This window comes from Mustela erminea, chromosome 19, assembly GCF_009829155.1.
Source record: "Mustela erminea isolate mMusErm1 chromosome 19, mMusErm1.Pri, whole genome shotgun sequence".
In the NCBI taxonomy this organism is placed as follows: domain Eukaryota; kingdom Metazoa; phylum Chordata; class Mammalia; order Carnivora; family Mustelidae; genus Mustela; species Mustela erminea.
In genome coordinates this window covers 31,189,073-31,213,611 of record NC_045632.1, presented here as the reverse complement: position 1 = coordinate 31,213,611, position 24,539 = coordinate 31,189,073, and the positions used below count along the sequence as shown (strand labels likewise).

The 24,539-nt window shown below is 36.6% G+C and overlaps 1 protein-coding gene across 1 annotated transcript in view; it reads left to right on the top strand.

Moving 5' to 3' along the window:
* RPGRIP1L (RPGRIP1 like) overlaps nt 1-24,539 on the top strand; it is a 126,979-nt gene that overhangs the window by 55,408 nt on the left and 47,032 nt on the right. The window contains exons 19-24 of the mRNA XM_032324551.1: nt 176-366; nt 501-584; nt 4,915-5,016; nt 5,667-5,820; nt 6,827-6,900; nt 22,495-22,678. Coding sequence (XP_032180442.1) covers nt 176-366; nt 501-584; nt 4,915-5,016; nt 5,667-5,820; nt 6,827-6,900; nt 22,495-22,678 — 789 coding nt within the window. The remainder of the gene's footprint in view (nt 1-175; nt 367-500; nt 585-4,914; nt 5,017-5,666; nt 5,821-6,826; nt 6,901-22,494; nt 22,679-24,539) is intronic.

Sequence of the window (24,539 nt, the reverse complement as noted above, 5' to 3'; positions counted from 1 at the left end):
CTGCTTCAGAGATGAACCTATCATAGATGATTTTGTCTTTATTCTCTAAGCCATTTGAGGTGTGAGTAAAAGGTAAAGTTATTTTTAAAGCTGTGGTAGTTCTCTTTGTTCTTTCATCCTTATGGTAATAAAACTTCACTCTAGCATTAATTAAAATTATTTTGTAACTTGACAGGAATATTTGAGTTAACAGATCCTAAAAAGCATCCTGCAGGAACCATCCATGTTATATTGAAATGGAAATTTGCTTACCTTCCACCAAGTGGATCTATAACAACTAAAGACTTAGGAAATTTTATACGCAAAGAAGAGTCAGAAGTTGATCAAAGAGTACCTTCAACATCCTCTGTTAGCCCATTAGTTGTTGTGAGTAACACTGATTTTGAATTTCCTATAGAACTTAAGAAATAGTATTTAGAAAAGAAAGAAAGAAAAAATAGCTGAAGTCTTATCTAAGTATATGTTCATCATACTCAGTTTGACATATTGATTTATCTTAGGCACCAACACCTAAACCAAGACAGCGTTTAACACCTGTAGATAAGAAAGTGTCTTTTGTGGATATCACACCACAGCAGAGTTCTGTAAGTAGTAAACACTAAAAATACTGATTTTTTTCCTCTCATACCAAGTATTTTGAATAAACGATGTAGGCGTAGTATACTCTACCTGATTTCAAAGGAAACAAGTGAATAAAATACTTTTTCCTTTAAATGTTAGCTTTGCAATTTGGCACTGGGTATAAATGTTAACTCTTCTTACTCTTTGATCTAAACCCTCCTTTGACTCCATTTATAACTCCAGCTACAGCCCTAATCCTCTGCTTCTATGTTTTTGGGGTGGTAGGTGGCCGGCAGTGCAGGGAGAAACCTCTTCAGAAAGTCTTAATTCTGTTGCCCTTTCTTCACACTGTTTCTTGAACTCAGTCTAATCAAAATTCATCCTCATTAAAACCATTCTTGCTAAGGTCGCAATGACTTTGACTTTGCCATGTCAGTAGTCAATCCTCAGTTCCCATCTTTATCTCCCAGTAACATTCGACACAGTGGAATACTTGCTCCCTCTTCACTGGGCGTCTGGGACACCATGCCTTTCCAGTTTCTCTCCAGCTTTACCAGTGATTCTTCTCCCTGTCCTAGACCAAATCTCTCAATGTAGAGGTGCCTCAGCAGTTTCACTGCAGACCTACACCTCATCTCACTCTATATTTCCATTCAGAGGTCTTCGCCAATCTCATAGTTTTAAACAACTAGAGGTGGTGACTCTCATATTTATAATCTTCGGTCTTGATCTCACTGTCAAATTCCAGATTTATTTTCTCCCTGCTTATTTCATATGTACTATATGTGTAATAGGGATCTAAACTTAACATGTCAAAAACCAAATGTGACTTCTCAGCCCTCTTCCAAAATGTTTCTTCCATTGTTTCCCATTCTCCATAAATGACTAACCATTCATCCAGCTGCAAAATCAGTGCATTGTAAAGGCTTACCTTTGTCATTCTCTTTTTCACACCCTGCTTCCAGTTTATCCACAAAACCTGTCAGCTATACTTTCAAAATATATCCTGTATTCACATCATCTCCACTGTCACCACTCAAGTCACCATCATCTCTTTTGGAATTAAAAAAAAAAAAATAAAAACATTTTATTTGTAATTGAGGTGTAACTCCTAAATAGTTAAAGGACACAGAACTCAAGTACCCAGCTCAATGAATTTTTAACTATGTACACACCTGTGTAAACACCACCCAGATCAAAATATTTTTTCTTAGGTGCCTAGGTGGCTTAGTCCATTAAGTATCTGTCTTCAGCTCAGGTCATGATCTCATTTCTAGGACTGAGCCCCACACGTAGGGCTCCCAGCTCAGTGGGGAGGCTGTTTCCCCTCTTCCACTGCCCCTCCACCCCACATCTAATCTCTCCCTCCCTCCCTCTATCTCTGCCATGCTCTTTCTCTCAAATAAAATCTTTAAAAAATAAAAACATTTTTTCGTCTCAGAGCTGAAGATAATACCTGGCATATACAGTGCAGTTAGCATATATGTACTAAATACATGAATTCAATAATTATTATTCAGGCCCTGTTTAATAACAAACATTTATTGTGTGCTCATTAATGTCAGACACTGAACCAGATGCTTTGTGTCCACAAACCGATTTAATCCTAAGAACAATCTTATAATCATACTAGAATTGTTCCCATTTAAAGATCAGGAAAGTAAGCGGTGTCTGGGTGGCTCACTCTTGTAAGCATCCAACTCACGATTTTTGCCTCCAGTTATGGTCTCATGGGTTGTGAGATGGAGCCCGCTGTGAGGTGTGCACTAAGGGCAGAGTCTGCTTGAGATTCTCTCCTTCTCTTTCTACCCCTCCCCTACTTGCTCTCTCTCTCTCTCTCTCTCAAATAAAAATCTTTTAAAAAAAGAAATAGGTCAGGAAAGTAATATGTGCAGAGCTTAAGTAACTTGCTCAAGGGCAAAATATTAGATCTGGAATTTGAACATAAGTAACTGGATTCTTACATAAATGATCATAAATACAGAAAAGACATACATGGAGATGTTTATTGCAATGTTAGTCATCACAGTAACTGAAAATGGTGAATTAGTTAAATGTCCAACACCAGGAAAATGGTTCATTAAATTATGATACATGCATTCATTTTAATATTATATTGTATTAAAAATGATGTTTACCCAAAAGTTTATATCAGGAGAAAATTTTATGACATAATACTAAGGTTTTTTAAATGTAACAAGATACATTGTATTTATAATATAATTACCACTATGTAACCAAGAAAGTTTTTTATTTGCATTAAAAATGAATCCTAAAGGGGCACCTGGGTGGCTCAGGCGGTTGAATATCTTGACTCATGATTTCAACTCAGGTTATGATCTCAAGGGATCGCACTTACCAGGGAGTCCGTTTGGGATTCTCTCCCTCCCTCTCCCTCTGTCCCTCCCATCACTCACTGTCTCTCTCTCTCCCTCTCAAATAAATAAATAAATTTTTAAAATCAACTTGAAAGAAAGAATTCTTTTAAAAAATTAATTATAGGGGCACCTGGGTGGCTCAGTGGGCTAAAGCCTCTGCCTTCAGCTTGGGTCATGATCCCAGGGTCCTGGGATCGAGCCCTGCATCGGGTCCTCTGCTCATCAGAGAGCCTGCTTCCTCCTCTCTCTCTGCCTGCCTCTCTGCCTACTTGTGATCTCTGTCCGTCAAGTAAATAAATAAATCATTTTTTTTAATTAATTATAGGGGTGCCTGGGTGGCTCAGTGGGTTAAGCCTCTGCCTTCATCTCAGGTTATGATCTCAGGGTCCTGGAATCAAGCCCCGCATTGGGCTCTCTGCTCTGCAGGGAATAATAAATAAACAAAATATTTTTTAAAATAAGAAATAAATAAATAATAATTAATTATAAAGAAAAAGGTGAAAAATTGTAAAGAAATCTGTTACTAATGGATATTATCATTGGGTAATGAAAATATGGATTTGTATTAATTTCTTCTGGTTTTGGTTTGTCATTCCCATTTCTCTATTGGACATATTTACTTTTAAAGTAGCAAAAGTGGGGGTGCCTGGGTGACTCGGTGGGTTAAAGCCTCTGCCTTCAGCTTGGGTCATGGTCTCAGGATCCTGGGATCGAGCCCCGCGTTGGGCTCTCTGCTCAGCGGGGAGCCTGCTTCCTCCTCTCTCTCTCTCTGCCTGCCTCTCTGTCTACTTGATCTCTGTCTATGAAATAAATAAATAAATAAAAATCTTTAAAGTAGCAAAAATGGGAGCACCTGGGTGGCTCAGTTGGTTAAGCAACTGCCTTTGGCTAAGGTAATGATCCTGGAGTCCTGGGATCAAGCTGCACATTGGGCTCCCTGCTCGGTAGGGTGTCTGCTTCTCCTTCTGACTTCTCCCTTCTCATGCTCTCTCTCTCATTTTCTCTCTCTCAAATAAATAAATAAATAAAATCTTCAATAAATAAATAAAGTAGCAAAAATGATAATCTAATATTTTAAAAATAAACATGAGTTTATGAATCCTGGAAAATAGTTGACTATAAATTGATATTTGATAGAGTTAAAAAATAATGTTGATCATAGAAAGTATATATCCTCGCATATGTAATTTTTTAATTACATGAGTAATGTATAATCATCATAGAAATACTAGAAAATACAAATAAGCAAAAAAGAAATTAAAAATGAAATTAGGGTCCTGGGTGGCTCAGCAGATTAAGCCTCTGCCTTCAGCTCAAGTCATGATCTCAGGGTCCTGGAATCGAGCGCCCCATTGGGCTCTCTGCTTGGCAGGGAGCCTGCTTCCTCCTCTCTCTCTCTCTCTCTGCCTACTTGTGATCTCTCTCTGTCAAATAAATAAATAAAATCTTTTTAAAAAAATGAAATTAAATTTCCCCAAATCTATATATCAGCAATGGAATTTTAGTGAATTTCCTTCCATACTTACTCCCAATGGGAACATACATGTTGTTTGCTTGCATGTTTGTTAACAAAACAGTATACAACTATATGTATTTTTCTGTAACTAGCATTTTTTACTCAATAGTATATTGGATATTCTCTTCAGTGTGCGGAAGTACAGATCTACGTTATCATTTTTTTCATGGTTGCAAAGAACTCAAGTATTTGGATATACCATATTTCATTTAATCCTATTCTGTTGGATATTTGCATTGTTCTCACTTTTTTTGCAATTATAAACAATGCTTCAATGAATGATGTTTGTAATTCTTTAATTACATATATAAATACCCTGATGACTATCAGCCATTTTACTGAAATACACTAACTAAATTTAGGGTCATATGGGTAACTACTGTATTTACTCCCTTATATATATGGAATTTAATAGTAAATACAAAATAACATATATTCATGTTTTTACATCAATAAAAGGAGATAACTACTCCTCCTGAAGATGTGAAGGAAGTTTCATCAGAAGTTGAGCATATGCCAGAAATAGAAACTGACATGCCAACTCTTTCACATGGTCCTGAGGTATGTATTTGTATTAAAATTATTTTGAAAGGTTTGATTTCATTCTTAAAAGACTTTGTACTAAAATGGATCAAAAGGGCACCTGGGTGGCTCAGTGGTAGCCTCTGCCTTCAGCTCAGGTCATGATCTCAGGGTCCTGGGATCCAGCCCCATGTCAGGCTCTCTCCTCAGCAGGCAGCCTGCTTCCCCCTCTCTCTCTCTCTGCCTGCCTCTCTGCCTACTTGTGATCTCTGTCTGTCAAATAAATAAATAAAATCTTTTAATAAATAAATAAATAAAATGGATCAAGAACTCATAAAATCGATCCTATTTTTATGTAGAACTTCCTGGGAACAGAAAGATCAAAACTATGACCAGTGTTGCAATTATGCTGATATTAGCAACTAATAAATAGATATGTGAATTAGGGTAATAATGTAAAATTCATTTTTATATTAATGTATTTTTCATTCTTGGCTTATAATAATATTTTCATTTATCTGCCTAATATCATTTGTCTGTGCAATGTTAGTGACGGTTTTTCTAATGAATCACTTACATATTCGTATATTTAAGTCTCGGGCTTACAGGCTTTCTGAGTCAGGTGCTTCAGCAAGTGCAACACATGTGATCAAAGCGCCAGTGTTATCAGTATGCTTGCATTTCTTCAGGTTTCTCAAGAAAGCGGTGGAGCTAAGGTAAAAGAGAAAATACAGCAAGGAAAAGATGATGATGTTTCTTTCCTGTCTGAGGGTCAGCTAGCAGATCAAAGCTGGACTTCTTCTGAAGATGAAACAGAAATAACTGAGGAATTGGAACCAGAAGGTGATTTTTTTTTCCTTTCTTGTTACCATTATTTACTTAATTCTGTGTTTTCTTTAATCTGTTAGAGCATGCCTCCTAGGACATCTTCACATAGTAGGGGATCTACTTTGTGATACCTGTTTCTTGACCGAAATGACGGGACACGGTTCAGTGTAGTCAGCTACGGGCTGGCAGAATTGTCGCACACCTTCTTATCTCAACCTGCCATGCCACAGTGGAATTCAAGTCTTGCTGCTGACCAAGGTCCCAGTTTATGTATTCAGTGGCTTTATGTTCTCTTTGGGTTTTATACTATCATCTGGATTATTCTAGAAAAATTAACTTTTAAAAAATTAAAACTAAGAACTCAGACAAGACAACTCTTGACAAGATTTAATTTATATAATATCTAAAAGAGGTGACTACAGTGACAAAGCATTTAGGTGGTGCCTAGGGGAAGGTAAATGGGAACAGGAAGATACAGAGAAAGAGTAGATTACAGGGGGCATAAGGAAACTTGTGGGGTGACAACGGATGGGTTCACAATCTTAATTGTGGTGATGATTTCACAGAATTATACTTATGTCAAAATATCAAATTTTGCTCTTTAAATATGTGCAGTTTATTATATGGCAATTTTGCCACAATAAAACTACAAAATTTTTTAAATGTTTCTAAATAGTAAGAATAACTTGATTTGCACAATATAATTTATTAGGCTGTTAGAAAATACCCTTTACTCTGTCCTCTTTAAAAGACTATTTTTGAATTTCAGAGCAAGCTATATTTTTATTATCTTTGTTTCTACTAAAACTAAACTTGGAATTTTCAGTCATTTTTTATCTTTTCTAAATTATAATGTAAAAACAAATATCTTTGCTGCTGAGAAACGTCTAGACATGATTATCATATTGTCCTTTTAAGGTTATCCTTATAACAAATGCTTGTAACAAATTGCTCCATTTCTCAAGGTATAAATATAATTGGTTTAAGAGACTTGAGCCACTAAAATCTTATTTCTTAACAGATGAGGAAGAGAGATCAGCATCTGACAGCGACGAGTGTATTATTCCAGGTCCTATCTCCAAGAATATCAAACAGGTCAGTAGCTTGATGCCAGCTAGAAATGTTGCAAAATAAAGCTGCTGTTCATTCATAGTGTATCCATCTTCATATATGAAAATCTGAAGGCAAAAATATTTCTGGGAAAACTTTATGTATCCTCACAATCTTACCCATGTAATCATCTAGTACAAAAAGAAAATTTATATGTAGTTTCATTATGTAATGGGTCATAACTTGTATTATTTTTGCTTACATGTTAAGAATACCTATCAACAGCAGCAATAACAGTTACTTGCTAAAACCAGTTGACTTCCCTGACTCCTTTTCAGAATGATTGTACAAAGATGTGTTAAATCCAGTCTGAGGGGTGCCTAGGTGGTTTAGTAGGTTAAGCATCTGACTTTTGCTCAGGTCACAGTCTTAGGGTCCTGGAAGCTAGCCCCTCGTTGGACTTCCCACTCAGCAGGGAGTCTGCTTGTCCCTCTCCCTCTGCTCCTACCCCTGCTCATGCTCTTTCTCCCTCTCAAATAAATAAATTAAATCTTTTTAAGAAAGAATGCAATCTGAGCTTTAAGAATTCAAAATGGGATATTGCATTTAAAACATTAATACTTTCAAGTGTGAATTCATTCATATGCTAAAATATGTCCACTGATAAACTATTAAAGTTATTTCATTTCCACCAAAACAGTAAACCTTCATAGAAGGTAATTAATCTTGTATAGGTATACTTGTTTTGTAGCACGTTGTTGAAAAGCAGTATGCAAATGGAAGTTTTGAAAACAAAATTATAGGGGCGCCCGGGTGGCTCAGTGGGTTAAGCCTCTGCCTTTGGCTCAGGTCATGATCTCAGGGTCCTGGGATCAAGCCCCGCATCGGGCTCTCTGCTCAGCAGGGAGCCTGCTTCCTCCTCTCTCTCTCTGCCTGCCTCTCTGCCTACTTGTGATCGGTCTGTCAAATAAATAAATAAATAATCTTTAAAAAAAAAAAGAAAACAAAATTATACTTTATATGAGAAGTATACTACTTACCAGAGCTTTTTTTTTTTAGGAGGGGGGTAGTTATTCTAAAGTAAATGTAAGTGAAGTAAAAAGGCTGTAGCTTTTTCTATTCATCTACATTAATTTTCCTGAAATGATTAATTGTATTCCTTTTTCAGAATTTCTGTTTTATGGGTAAAAATTGGAATAATTTTTTCAACTCTTAAAATTATTAGCTTAACCTCTCTGCAGAACAAACCGAAATACAAACAAAAAAATGATAAGTACAAGCAAAATAGTTCATCTGTCCAAAGTTTTATTATCATTATTAATTATAATATCACCTGACCCATGGCATCCTGATATATGAATCAAAGTTTTATTATCATTATTAATTATAATATCACCTGACCCATGGCATCCTGATTTATGAATCAGTAAATCAAAGAAAGAATCTTGAATATGGTTGCCTGAAGACTTCTAATTATAGCATTTAGTTCAGTTTAGCTTTTTTGCTTCATCAAACCTGAAATTGTTAAATTATTTATCAAACTAATGAATAGTAATTCTCTGGTCTCTATTAGAAACTTTTGATAATGGGACTCAAAGGGAAAATGAGTCCCTTGTGTGGGATTTAGCTCCTTAGCCATTTGTATTCGGGTTTTTCAGGAAAACAGAACAAATAGGATATATACGTACAAATATGTACATATAAAAAGATTTATTATAAGGAATTGAGTCACGTGGTTATAGAGACTGGGAAGTCCCAGGAACTGTATTCAGCAAGTTGGAGACCCAGGAAAGTCAATGGTGTAGTTCCAATCTGAGTCTGAAGACCTTAAAATTAGGAGTACCAATGGCATAAGTTCCAGCTAGAAAGCAGGCAGACTGGAGACCTAAGAAGAGCCAGTGTTTCAGTTCAAGTTCAGAGTCAGGAAAAGACCAGTGTTGCTTCTGAATGCCATCAGGTGGAGGATTTCTCACCACTTTTGTTCTAGTCAGTCTTCCAACTGATTGGAGGATGACCCATCCACCTTGGGGAGGGCAGTCTGCTTCCCTCAGTCTACCACTTCAAATGTTAATCTTATCCAGAAACAGCCAGATGGACACACCTGGAGTAATGTTTGATCAACGGTCTGAAAATCTGGTGGTCCAGTCAAGTTGACAGGTAAAATTAACTATCAAGGGTTCCCTGGGTAGCTCAGTCGATTGAACATCCAACTCTTGGATTCAGCTCAGATTATGATCTCAGGGTTGTAAGATCAAATCAAGCTCCACGTTGGGCTCCATGCTCAGACGGAAGTCTGCTTCCCCTTTCCCTCTCTGTCTGCCCCTCCCCCTGCTCACACGCAGCACTCTCTCTCTCTCTCTCTCTCTCTGTGTCTTTCAGATCAGTCAATCAATCTTTAAAAAATTTAACTATCACGTTATTTTATTAAGAGCTCTCCGTTCATTACATCAAGAGTAGTAAGACTACATGTTTGAATCAGACATTTCTTTCTCACTTATCAATAGTTCTTATGAAACACTTTGCCTACTTCATCAGGATTTTTGGATACCTATATGATTTAGCCTTTTGAACATTAGAATGAGAATGAGATACTGAATCAGGCCTGGGGTTTAAGAAGGCAGGCAGTAAGGGATGTATTTATCTAGTCAAAGTACAAACAGCACTCATGCCTCTTGTCATAACACAGTGATTCCCAGGGATTCAGTGTCTGCAGTTTGTCAACACTTCTCCTAAGGAAGTACATATAGTATTCTGGTCCTGCCCTCTGAGGACATCTACATTAATTGGGAAGATGTGTTCATGAAAAGTCAAGTAGTTATTTGGCTATTAAATTACAATATAAAACAATGTCAGGTGACAGTACCAATAATTAATGTAATAGATATTTGAGGTAAAGAATACTCAGCTGTTTTCTTGCCTGCTTTCTCATCTTTCAAATGAATAAACTGAGGTCTTGAGCGAGAAAGTGACTTACTGGTAATCTTCCCACTAAGTAAGGAAGTTCAGAGGAAGGAGAAATTTGAAGTAACTCTTTAGTAGACTTTATGGAAGGTATGCCCAGAGCTGGCCCACCTGCCCTCTTGTGGGCTTCCTGTCTATTTTTTCCTAAGTTTAAGCTGACTTGCCCTGCTTTCTTTTTTTTATTACCAAAGATAACGATGCAAACATGCCCACCCCGGAGGAGAAAAATCTAATTAACCATGCCTAGCCTCTAGGTTGGATCCATCTTTATCCGTTGTATACACTTGACCTATTTGGCTATGGCCAGTCACACAGTAAGAAGGAGTGTTCTGCTTTAACTGTGACATCTCAAAGATTTGGATATATGGCAGCAGAGAGAAAATCATGTGCAGGGATGCATATGTGTTTCAGAAGTCAAGAATACGCTAACTAGAGCAGCCTTTTTTTTTTTTTTTTAAGATTTTATTTATTTATTTGACAGAGATCACAAATAGACAGAGAGGCAGGCAGAGAGAGAGAGGAGGAAGCAGTTTCCCTACTGAGCAGAGAGCCCATTGTGGGGCTTGATCCCAGGACCTTGGGATCATGACCCGAGCCGAAGGCAGAGGCTTTAACCCACTGAGCCATCCAGGTGCCCCAAGCAGCTTTTTTTATATAAGAGGATAGAAGAGTTTAGATATAATGCTGAAAGCCAAACATTTTGGATTTTATCTAATAGATACTAGGGAGAAATTGTAATAGTTCATTTTCTTTTCTTTTTTTTTTTTTTTTAAAGATTTTATTTATTTATTTGAGAGAGAGACAGTGAGAGAGAACATGAGCGAGGAGAAGGTCAGAGGGAGAAGCAGACTCCCCATGGAGCTGGGAGCCCGATGTGGGACTCGATCCCGGGACTCCAGGATCATGACCTGAGCCGAAGGCAGTCGTCCAACCAACTGAGCCACCCAGGCGCCCCTCATTTTATTTTCTAAACATTGTATTCATCATTCAAAAGTAACTTTCAAAGTGTGGGAAAATGTTACCTAAATTATAGCACCTTAGACCAAACAATTTTTAACTGGGGGGAGGGGTATTTTATCCCCCAGGGGACATTTGGCAGAATCTGAAGGCATTCTGGATTGTCACACTGGGCGGGACTGCTATTAGCATGTAATAGGTAGGGGTTAAGGTTAAGGTTGCTGCTCAACACGCTACAATGCACAGGACTCGCAGCAAAGAACTATCTGGCCCAAAATGTCAATAGTGCTGAGGCTGAGAAATCCGTCATTCAGGGGAACCGTGTGTATTGGCAGCATTGCTAGCATCTCAGCGGAATTGTTCAACGCCCTTGACTAAGACAGAATAAGGAACTTCGATTTAACAAGGAAGTTTAGTGAAAGAAAGAACTACTCCTCTAAAATATCCAACTAATTCTAATGTACACATCTATTTTTTCCTTAGAATAAACTGGCTTTTTTTTCTTATTATTCCTGGGAAAGTAATTTGTGTTACTTCGCTACAGCCTGCTACAGTCTTGACTACCATTCCAAATGTGATTTATTATAATGGTTTAAGATGCTTTCTCCAATGTGTGAATACCATTTAAAGGAGGCAACTGCTGTATGCAATGCTTTATGCCTCAGTAACCCTTGTTTTTAAAAATTCTACTTTTAGTAGAAAGTACTAACCAGTATTTTATATTAATAGGTGATATTTAATTGTGTTCAATTATTTACCAAATAGAGGGGCACCTGGGTGGCTCAATGGGTTAAGCCAATGCCTTCAGCTCAGGTCATGATCTCAGAGTCCTGGGATAGAGTTCCGCATCAGGCTCTCTGCTCAGCAGGGAGCCTACTTAACTCTCTCTCTCTCTCTCTCTCTGCCTGTCTCTCTGTCTACTTTTGATCTCTATCAAATAAATAAATAAAATCTTTTAAAAAAAATTTTTTTAAATTATTTACAAAATAGAATAAAATAGTTTAATCTGTAAACATAGGAACAAACCTCAAGAGGTCATCATACTCATGAAATAAAGTATTTTCTAGTGATTATACCAGTTTTTCTATGTGCTACTTTAATAGTCATTCAGTATGAGTCACAGAACATTTTTCTTTAAAAATCCCAAAAGTAGTACAAGGAACTCCTAAATATACTTCACCCACATCCATCAACTGTTAACATTTTGCTACATTGTTTATCATTTCTCTTGTCTCTCCTATATTTGTATATGTGCACCTACATACGTATATATACACATTCTTGCATACGTAATTATAATGAATCATTTCAGTGTTGCAGAAGTCAGGTTCGTTTACTCTTAAATACTTCAGAATAATAATATAATACCATTATTTAATCTACAGTTCCCATTAAAATTTTGCCAAATGTTCCAGTAGTATAATTTATAGCCTTTGATTAATCTGGTCCAGGATCCAATCCAGATTGCACGCTGTGTTTAACTTTCCTGTCTCATTAGCCTCTGTAATCCATAATGATGGTTGCAATCTTTCTTTATGTTGGTTCTTTCAGATTAACATTTTTTCAGAATCCAGGCCATTTATATTGTAGACTATCCTTCAGTTTGGATTAATGTGATGTTTCCTCATATTAGATTCAGCTATGTGTTTTGGTGGGAATACGACAAAGGCAGGGCTATGTCCTTTCCAGGGCATTATGTCAGGAGGAACAGGATGTCATCATTGTCTGTTGAGGATGTTAACTTTCGTCAGGGTGTTGTTAGCGTAAAACCTTTTTTAAGCTTAAAAATCCTTCTGGCTCACTAGTTTCTTTCTTTACCTCTTTCTCAAGAACTGCTTCAGGTTGAAATCTTAGGACAGTGATACATGGCTTTTATCAGAAGGAAAGTAATACTAAATGGCTCTCATGTGCTAAATTAGCACATCCTATAGAATATGTCCTTTAATTTTCACAGTCCTGCGTTCATTAGCATCTGCTGTGTGTCATAAAAGAAGCAGTCCCTGGCTTCAGAGAGGTCACAGTCTACAGAGGAAACACAATCAGTGCACAGTGGTTAGCACGAGGAGAATGGAAGGCACAGGGTGCTATGGGAACTTTCAAGCAGGTACCTAACAACGTGAGGGACCCTCATCAAGAAAGACTTCCTAAAGTCAGTGAAGTTTGAGCCAAGTGTTTAAGGTGATTAGGAATTAGTAAGCGTCATGGTGGGATCATTACAGGTCAAAGGAACAATTTAAGAATTAGGGAGAATGTGGATCATGGCTCTTTCTGGAAATCAGTGGTTTTCAGATGGTTTCAGTGGTTTTCTACGTTATAGCACACCTGTGGAGGCTCAGGAGAAGATGCTGAAAAGATGGGCACGTCCTGACCATTAAGGCCTCTGTGTATCATCTGAGAAGGTTAAAGTCTATCCTGAAGTTCTATGGGCAGCCAATGAGGGCTTTTAAGGGAGGGTGAAGATCACTCACTAATTAAACCAATACTTAGCATTTGCTGTGTTCCAAGCTTCTAGGCAGTGAAGAAGGGAAATAATCCTCTTGCTCTTAGGGAGTTTACACTCTTGAATCGCATTTTAAAAGAGCATGCTATCAATAATGTAAAGAATAGATTAGAGGCACAGAGACTAATTAAAAAGTAATTAGAGAACGCTACTCTGTGGTTATCCCCACTTGATAGATTTTTTTTAATTGCCTCTACCCTATAATGTCACAAAAGTGAGACTAGAAGTAGTGTCCTAGATAAGTATCATTTATGCCAGTTACACTGTGAATCTGAATTACCTGCTAACTGCGTAAGCAATTTAAGATCACACAGTTTCTTTTTTTCATGATTCAGAATCTCACAGCTCCTAGTTATCTCTTAGAAACGTTGATCCTTAGAAGGAATCTAACAGATTACCCAGGACTTAGACATATTACTTGGTTCTTCCTCTTTTCTTCATGTCTGTGATGTATAATTAATCATAGATTACTTCATTTTGTTTCATTTCATTTACAACATTTATGAGCTTCGCTTTGTCAGAGTGAAATGCTTGTCCCCTCCTTTTCTTTCCAAAGTGGCATAATTAGTGTTAGCATCTTTTTTAACAGGCTACATAAAGTTTAGTGGCTGGATTAAATCAAGTCATTAACATAATGTGCTACCCAATTTGCCCCTATCTCTCTTCGTTTCCAGGACATCAAAGTGCCACAGAGCACCAGTGTAATTGGGCCTTGCTGGCCTGTCAGATTCCGTCAGCCTGATGACTGCTGCTTTTACTGAAAAGCTTCTAGGCATGATAATTAAGGGGGGGAGGGGAGGAGCCTGAGAAATGTAAAACTTTGGACATTTTTCTATGAATATTTTATTAATTTGAATAATCAGAAGTTAACAGTATCAATTTGATGTATAATACATTGATTAAAAGCCTTGTTTTAGGTCCTTAAAATAGACATCAAAACCAAAAATTTGCATCTGCCATGGCATTAAAAAAAAGAATTAACAATCCTTCTTGCAGAGTATTTCTAGTTTTATCACTTAAACCATGGAGCCTTCCATTTTCACAATGAAATGTACAACCATCAGCTTACAGATTTCTTCAGGTGTGTGCACAGGTGAGAATGGGAGCTCACGCTGGAAGAGCAGTGGACTCTTCTGTGCATGACATATTTACATCTCTCTGCTTCTACACTAATAGCAGTTTGTAAAAATGTCATATTCAATTGGGCTAAATTACAATTCCACCTAGAAAGCAAGTCCTCTTGAACTATATGAGCTGGCATTCCCAGGCGATTGCAATAATGATCTTCAGCAACATATGTATTAAAGATTTGAAGGGCAAAATGGCGTAAAGCAACTCATTACTTTTAGAAGTCACGTATTAAAAATTACTAAATCACTTCAGAATCAAATATGATATCCTATCGGTGGGTAAAGTAATTCCCTCCCAATAGTTTACATATGGAAGCTTAAGCTAATAGAATAAGTTTCAAAATATATTTTAGGTTAAAACAAGAAATGTTGAATTACTTCCTGGTAGTAATTACTTCCAAAACTCTTTTTCATGTTTTGCAACTTAATTATCTCTTCCTAATATACTAGGGACATCTTTCCAATAGCAATATACTCCATTTCTTTTAACACATCCATAATATTCCTACCCCACAGCTCTACCATATTGACTTAAACCCCTTTTGGTGGACCTTTAGTTTTCTACCAGTGTTTTCTAATACAAACATTTCTGGTTAAAGCAACAATAGATATTAATTTCTGCTTCCCCACATCACACCTTTGCCAAACTGATGGTTAAGAAATTATAACTCACTGATAATTCCATTACAAAGAAGCAAAAGAGGGAAAATATTTGTATCTATGTACATATGTACTTTTACATGAGCATACAGATACAACATTTAGGTTTATGTAAGCAAAGAAAATGTCTAAAAGTATATAATCCAAACACCATTAGCAGTATCTCTGAGACATGGCTCAGGGTGGGGGTCAGAAAACTATAGCCCATGTCAAACACATCCCTCTACCTGTTTTTGTAAATAAAGTTTTATTGGAACAGAGCCACACCCATCACATGTAAATACATATTGTCTATGTTTTGTACTCATTTTACAAGAGCTAAATATTTGTAACAGAGACCATATGGCCTGCAATGCAAAAAATATTGGCGGTCTGAGCCTTTACAGCAAAAAACTGCCAACCCCTGAGTTGGGAGGAAACAAGGAACTTTTCTACTTTACTTTTTAGGATTTATATTGTTGGATTATTTTTAACGATGAGTATAGATCGCTTCTAGAAGGTAAATAATGTGTAGGCTAATTCTATACTAAAATGTTAAATAATGATTTAAACGATACTAAAATCGTTAAAGAACGATTTAATATGAATATTTTAGAAGTTTTTTTAAAAGATTTTATTTATTTATTTACTTGTTTGTTGATTTATTTGATAGAGGGCACGAGCAGGGGGAGGAGCAGAGAGAGATGCAGACTCCCCACTGAGCAGGGAGCCAGAGGGGCTCCATCCCAGGACCCCGGGATCATGACCTGAGCCAAAGGCAGACACTTAACTAACTGAACCACCCAGGCATCCCTTTAGAAGCCTTTTAATAAATATTTTAGAAAGGGTCAACAAATGTAGGTTGAATCTTTTTTGGTTTAGTGCAGTGATTCTCAAAATTTGGTCCCCAGACCAGCAACATCAGCATCACCTGAGAACTTGTGAGGATGCAGATTCTTGGACCCCACCCCAGACCTCATGAATCAGAAACTCAAGAGACTGGGTCCCAGCAATCTGTGTGTTTGTAATCAAACCTTTCAGGTTATTCTGGCTTGTGCTAGAGTTTGCCAACAACTTGAGGGAAAAGCAGTACTTCTCACTGTGACTGAACACTAGGATCACCTAGAGAGCATTTTTAAATGCCAGGGCCCAGCTCCATTAGGATCAGCTAAATCCAAATTTCGTTTAAAGCTCCCCCGGTGATACTAATGTTCAGCCAAAATTGAGAACCACTGTACTATAACATCTGTTTTCAATGATGGTGGAAAAGGGATGGCATATCAAAATCACCTGAAATTGAGGGTAATTTTTAAAATTCTCTCCTTCCTTCACATGAACTGCCATAGTAAGCCACAGTTAATGATGGAAATGTGTCATATCCCTCAGGTGTATTAGGACAGGAAAAAATATTCCAACCATTGCTTTAGAACATGTGGTAACAAGCTTCTATAATTTGCTGACCCTTATAGATGCAGCAATTTACATGGTGTATGAGGGAGACCATGACAGTATTCTAAAAATAAGCTCTCTAAACCCTAGCACCATTTTTTTTCTCCACCTCTGAAGTTTTCAATATTTATAGTAATTGTTCAATATAGGTCTTTCACAGAACCAATGAGAAAAGATAGGTCACTGCTGGGGTTTTTGATTTTGTTTATTAAAAACATTGTTATCTCAACAGTGGGAGTTTCTCTTTACTCTTATTTCTCCCAAAGAGCTGGTATAGATCATCACCTTCTACTTCCATTTTGTATCTGTCATTTCACTATAAAGTACCAAGTTCTACCTATGGTGGCTCCTAAGAGGTAGGCTTTGTTTCTATTTATTTACACACATACACCCCCTACACACACACACACCCCACACACATTTTTATGGTGATAAATATAATACTCATGTAAATTCATGTAACCATTTGAGGAGTAATTTGAATTTCTCATATCTCTCACTTAGCAATTCTCCTAAGAGAATCACTCACATACGCAGGAAAACAAAGGGATGGACAATGCGACATTGTCTGTTCATAACAAAAAATTGTGAACAACTCAGTTGTTTATCAGTAGAGAAAAAACTGGACTATAGATTGTGTATGCAATATGAATGGAATTCTGTATAAAGTATGATTGAATTCGATTTTAATTATAAACACAAATTTCTAAATATAGTATTGAGTAAAAAAACAGAAGTTGCAGAATGATTAATAGAGGAGGCTATCACTAATATGAAATGTAAAAACAGAAAGCAGTACTATCTGTTAATGGACATATACATATGTTGCAGGAAACATACCAGCATGATTGGGAGTGATACACATCACTTTCAGGATGCTGGTTTCCTCTGGAGGAAGGAGAGAAAGGAAATAGGTGGGGGCTTTAGCTGCATCTGAAATGTTTTATTTCTTCATTAACAACAAAAAAGTTTGAGTCAGATACAGCAAAATGGTAACCTCTGTTTAAGATGTTGAGTCCCTGAATATACCAAATTACTTTCTATACTTTATAATTTTACAGAAATGCTTATTCTGTAGAGATTTAGAAAGAAATAAAACTCACGTGTAATCTCAACCGAGTTAGAGTTAAATCTAACTGACTGATACAAGTTGCAAAACCTTTCTCATAGGCCATTCTCAATTAAGGAATACTATGTTTAAGGGCTGTCAAGTATAATTAATTTTTAGGAGGCTAATAGTTCAGCTCCAGTGTAGCTGCTCTGATGTTGGAAGAATTCGGCATGATCCTCTAAGTAAAACAAAAAATTTAAACATACCAATAAAAGCTTAAGTAAATACTATAGAAAAATATGGCCTAAAAATGAATTAACATCAATCAGGAAGCAATAGTGGAATTGAGCCAAAATCATGAGAGCTGTAACTTTTTTTCTCTGGGAGTAATACTAGCTGTCATCACATTTCTAGATCATTCAATCATATAATATGTAGTGTCCATCTATACAGACAACTAAAAATAAGTTGCTTACAATTCATTTTTGAGTGACTTCTATTACTTCTGTCACCACAGTCAGAATTTTTAAATGCTCTTTTTATATGCCGACATCAACATCTTTTCTAACTAGGGAAGTTAATAGGGCAGTTGGTGAAGGAGACAAAAAAAGTAACATCATACTTAGTAACAAACGCTCATACATACAGAAAACAGGAGGGATGCCTGGGTGGCTCAGTCCGTTAAGTGTCGGATTCTTCATTTCAGCTCAGGTCATGATCTCAGGGTCATGGAATGGAGGCCTGAGGTGGCCTCCACACTCAGTGTGGAGTGTGAAGAGATTTTCTTTCCCCCCACGGGGGCCCCATACCCTGCATGCGAGCTCTCTCTACAAAAAAAAAAAGGAAACAGGAAAAGCCTAAAGCCTAGACTGTATGGCAAACTTCCTATATGTGAAGGCTATTAATGTCCTGCTCAAGAGCCTCTGTCATGTTCTAGTGATACTGAAGAGACATTACTGTGCGTCTATCTGCAGAGGCTTCGCTTCAGTCATCCAAATATCGTTATCCCTTCCCAGGCTCCTAAAGGAACTTTTTTCATTGCTTTATTATGAAAAATTTCAAACATACAAAAAAGCTGAAATAATAGTAACCTGCCATCTCAGTTCTACAATACTGACCTGTCTTTGAAATACTCTTATTTAACTTAAATCTAGAACAGCAAGATTTCTGAATGTTTTTCAATAGTTATTCATCACCAGCTTACCAAAACTGGGAAGACACAGTAAATATTTGTTAAAAGAGAAAATACTAATAATTGCCGCTTCACCTATTTCTGGCAACATACAAAAGATAATCTGAATATATAAAAGATGTTCAATCTCCCTTGACTCTGTATCTTTTACTGACTATTGAGGGCCTACTATGTGCCAGATAGAATGTCGAACAGCAGAAGAGTAATAAAGATACAGCTCTGGCCTCCAAGAGCTCACAGTCTCCAGAAGAGGCAGGTGGGTAAAGAAATCCAGGCAGTATAATGTGACTGAAAAGTGCAGTGAGGGTCCAGTGGGGGAACCAGCTTGCTCTGGAAGATTTGTGATGCCATCGTAAAAGGACAGCATGTGTGGCCCAGGGCCTAAAATAAGCAGAATTTTGTCGGATAGAGAAGATTTTTGACAGGAAACCTGAGCTCTATAAACAGCACACCCCTGGTCCAGGAAAATGGCTGGAGTGAAGGTTCATCCGTTTTCAAGCAGAAAGGTGATACCTGATTTGTTTTTAGAGGGAGAATTTAGCCACAAGAAGAGTAGTTGTCGCTGCAGACAAGGGATTAGGGCAAGAGTGCCTCACCTCTTTTCCAGTCCTGAAATTAGATCCACTTTGCAGAAAGAAACCACATGCGGTTTTGTCTTTATCTCCCCAGTAGCTGATACAGTGTTGAAATATCATAAGCTTTCAATAATTTGACGAATCGTTGAGGTATTTAAGAAGTAAAATGAAGGGACGCCTGGGTGGCTCAGTTGGTTAAGCAGCTGCCTTCGGCTCAGGTCATGATCCCAGCGTCCTGGGATCGAGTCCCACATCGGGCTCCTTGCTCAGCAGGGAGTCTGCTTCTCCCTCTGCCTCTGCCTGCCATTCTGTCTGCCTGTGTTCACGCGTGCTCTCTCTCTGACAAATAAATAAATAAATAAAATCTTTAAAAAAAAAAAAAAAAAGAAGAAGTAAAATGAACAGGAATGGGTCATCTGTAGGATGTGGTGGGTATGAAAACTGGGGATGGCAGAAGTGGCCCCACAGTCTCCTGGTTGTCTGTGACCAGGTGGATGGCTGTGTCACCTGAGATAGGAAGCTGCAGAGGATGAATGGAGTTTGGGGGAAAGGAGAGAATTTGAGTTCATTTCTGTCACTAAGTTGGAGTTGTCAGTTATACGGTTGGAAGTGCTTCCTAATCTTCAAAATTTTAATATATAATCTAGTTGAACTTGCGATGCACAGAGGCGAGAACACACCAGAATTGTTCCAATGTTGAAAAATAAATTGACTTGCCCGGTAGCCAAAATATATCATGTTTGGAAAATTCTTTATTCAGAGCATGCTTCCCTAAATACATACAGTTTGGATAATTTGGAACTTATCCCTTTTTTGATGTATTTTAAGTTGGTTTATGCAGCGTAAAAAGAACAAAAAAATGATAACTTCTGTTTGGAATATTAGAGAATGTAGAAGGACATAGGATAGAGGTAAGGAGGTTGGGGTAGGATAGGGGTGGGGTGGAAAACAGTAACAAAAGACTGGACCAGAAGAAAGGAGGGGATGTCATGTGAGGAATTTTAAAGCTCTTTTCTTTATTTGTATAATACAGTAGGTTTTCTTTTGGTTTGTTTGGTATTGAAGTTTTGGTTTGTTTCTTTGGCTGTAATCTACTTTCATTTAGAATTAGATTTTTATATATAGTCTTATTTAACAACCTAAATACAATCTTAGAAAAATGCAAGTTTTCATATGGGAATGATATACTTAATATATTATTAATAAAATAACCAGTTAAATCAATTCGATTCCTCTGCTGTTTAAAAGTTCATTCGCCTCTTCATTGAGTTCCACGATAAACAACTTTAAATTCTTCTTTTCACAATGTAGAAATAAACATGTATATGCCTCTTTTGCCTTTTTATGGCTAATTTCCTTTAATTCTTTTGGGCAGAAATGAAAAGAATGTTTTATAAGAAGTTATTGTTATAACAATTCTGAGTTTTTTCAAATTACAAGCCATGTAAAAGGCTTAATTATGCATCGTGCTGCATTTGAAGCCGAAATGTAAAATGGGTGTTCATGTGTGGTATTTTGACAACAACCATACATTTTAAGGAAAAAATAATATCACTTAAAATATTTTCTTTACCACGTTAGTCTTCGGCAAGCAGAAAAGGGCTTTTCTGAAGTGAGGTTAGACAATGGAGCCAACTTCATTTTTTATGCACGTGAACGGAGAGGGCTTGAGGTTATTAGTTGAAACCGAGTAACCTTTCCAGGCTTTCATCTCTTTCTTTTCAAATTTGAATATGAAAAGCATATTCAAGTCAAAGACCATCACTTTAATGACATTTGGCAGTCATTTGATTTATTAGGTTTTAGAAAAAATTTTCCTTTAAATATTTCATCATACTATGCTAATCCTAGTAATATTGCCAGCTGCAGCCTTGTACCTGTATTAGTGGAGACAGAATGGTGTGGAATTTTCTCTGTCATCCTAGTAAAATTTCCATGAATCTACTGAATAATAAAATAACCTTATTGAAATATTCAGATTTGGGTTTTTAGTTAAAGTGTCTTAGAATACATAATAAAAGAAAATGTCTTTTGAAAGAATGGGGTAAAATTACTTCATCAAATATTGAGGGGGTTTGACAGTAATAGAAATTGTTCTTTATGGGGATATTGTTACAATAGGATAGTTATGCTTTTCAGTTTGATTAATTACATTATATGCTTTGAAACATCTAAGTAATCACTGTGATGAATTTGCACACTGATTTATGTTTGACAGTGAGTTCCTAAAAGTTGGTCATATAGGCAGGTCTCAGTTTCAGGATTTTCTAATTATTATTTGAAGTTATGTAATCTACAGTAGCATGCTTCTGAATTTAGTAAAGAGGGATTTAGTAAAAGGGAATGAAGCACAAATTTAAAATTGTAAGAAACAAACATTTAAGTGAGGGGTTATCTTGGTGTGATCTAATTTTTAAGTCCTGGTCTATAGTTTGTTTTAAATCGTTACTGAAGGGAACATGTATGGCTCATTTAGTAATGTCTGTGACACCGAAAATCTATTAAGGATTTAAGTGAAAAAACTACACAGTAAAACGAATATATTTTTAGCTGTTAATTCTGTAATTACAAGGAAATACGTTGTAAATTAGATAACAATTTTGTTTCTTTTGTTTGAAAACATTTCTTACTGAATGAAATATGTTGTGGCAGAATATATAAGAGGATGAACTATAGTTTCTGCTCTCCTTAATATGGATTCATATAGCGACATTTATTAGCATAATAGCTATGAAGTATTCAACAGGCTTTGATCTCTGCATAACCGAAACTTCTCAGGTACTGTAGATTAAATAAAAGCAGTGATAAACATGTACTTCATTACATAGTTTGAAATAAGGCCAACTGATACTTGTCATTCTGAGAGCAATCGGAGATGAAGATCTCATAATCTTCCCCCCTGATAGACTACTAGTGGGGTATTTATAGCCTCAAATGTAAATCAGGAGACTATTGCCATGACACTGTTAACTTCAAACCCTGGGGCATTAGAATCTCATTCTCTCTCTCTCTGTCGTGAATAATCTATCATGTGTAACTATACAGTAGTGTACAGTGCGTTCCAAAAAAGAAACCCATTGGCCTTCATGTTTTATTTAAAATTGATAGTGAAAAAGAGTAAAGGGGCTTGTGCTCATTTGTTTTATGTTTCTTTGTTGGTTTTCCTGTTTTTGCTCTTTAAACAGCCATCAGAAAAAATTCAGATTGAGATCATAGCTCTAAGCCTTAATGATTCTCGAGTAACTGCAGATGACACTATCCAACGGCTGTTCGTGGAATGCAGATTCTACAGTCTTCCTGCTGAAGAGACACCTGTGTCACTTCCAAAACCCAAGAGTGGGCAGTGGGTCTACTATAATTATAGCAATGGTATGTATGGTTCCTTTATAATTCAGACTTCCGTTTTTGTCTTATCGGTGAAGGTAGCTGCAGGAACAAGGAGAAAGTGTAATTCTCTAATGTTCGCATAAAGTCATGAAAGTCTCAGCAGAATGGATTAATAAGTAAAATAAAGTCAGACCTGTAGCATAAGGATTAAATTTCAAATTTGAATTGAAATTAACTCTTCAAATTAACTTTGAAGTAATACTAAAGAGAAAACAAAAACAGTGTCTGTAGACATCCTGCTATTTTATAGTATCAATAGAAAAATGTCACCTGCGTCTACAACTGAACTGAATCAAAAAGTGTAATATTTCACAGGGGAAAAAAGTACTACTAGCTTTTTAATCATATGATTCAAACCATTCAGTGACCTAATATTTTCTACCTTCCTGGTCAATGTCATCTCATGGATGTTTTTACAGTATACACATATCTCTCTCCTAGTGTCTATATGTTCAGTATTTTAGTTGAGTGATATACATTCTTAGAATACCTTTTCATGATTTAGCCCACACATGCACTGATAGCTCCAGGCAGGTTTTCTCTTTGAGGGCTTTATCTATCGGCTAGTTGACATCTAAGTCAGACCCAACTGGTACCCTGTAAATTCTTCAATCAGCCAACTTTAAGATGTTTTAAATAATAGTATATATCAGTGTATAATCAAAGAGGAGTAAAAATCATCATATCAAGCTGACATGACCCTATGTTAAAAGCCTTAGGGCTTACTAAGTTCTAAAGCCATATATTAAAACAAACCATAAAGATGGAGTATTGCATTATCTTTTTAGCAAAACAGGCCATTTTATGCTAGTTGAACACTAATATTTTTTTCTCACCAGTTTTATAATTGTATTTTAATCAATATATGTAATCATGCTATTGACTGTATATATATCATGCTACTGATTGATCATGCTTAAAATTACAAATGCTCATGGTTACTTGTGCGTGTGCATGTGTGTGTGTGCACATGTGCACACACCTGCTATTTTTCGAAGTGTGGTCATAGCTTGAGACAATAATTATGAGTATCTAGAAATCTGTTCTAGTCTTCCCTGTATCCACAGTTCTTATTAGTTATATGAACTTGGGCAAGATGTTTAAATTTCATGGTATCCTGTTTTCTTACCTATTGAATAAGGGGCTCTCTTAGATCCCCTGCAGCTCAAATTCTATAATTCTATAATGACAGATAGGTTGAGAAATCACAGGGGAAATAAATAGTGTGGTCAGGACAAGAATCTGATTCCTTCTTCCACTGACCTGATATAACAGAAACATTTCCAAAAATATTTTTTCAAGCTTCCTAGAGATCTTTTACCTGCAAAGTTTCAGAAAAGTAAACCATGTCAAAATACTATAAGTAATGGAAGAACTGATTAGACAACTAATTGTAATGAAGATACCCAAGCAAAGAGACAACCTTTTCTGGCTTTTGTATTATTCTTTTTAAAGGTCAGCAGTAGAATGCTTGGTTAGACTGACAACAAAAGAGCTTTTTAGAAATCCTACATTGAGAAATTTGGCCCGCTGCACAACAGATTGTTTTTATTTGCATAAGCGATGCAAATCATTCTGGGGTTACAACCTGTTAACCCGTCCTCAAGTGTCCTGCATTTTGTAACGTTCGTTCTCAGGCTTTGGGGGGGCTTTTTATTAGTTGGTTGGCATTGACTCAGGTATATTTTTTCCTTTTACTGCAAGATACCTTCCTATCTAATTGGCATTTTAAGAGCTACTTATGTTTCTAATGAATAGTCATCTGAATGCAACAAGAAAACTAATAATTTATTAGAAGTGAATTCCATAGAAATGTTTACTATACCTTTTCTCAGCTTCTCTT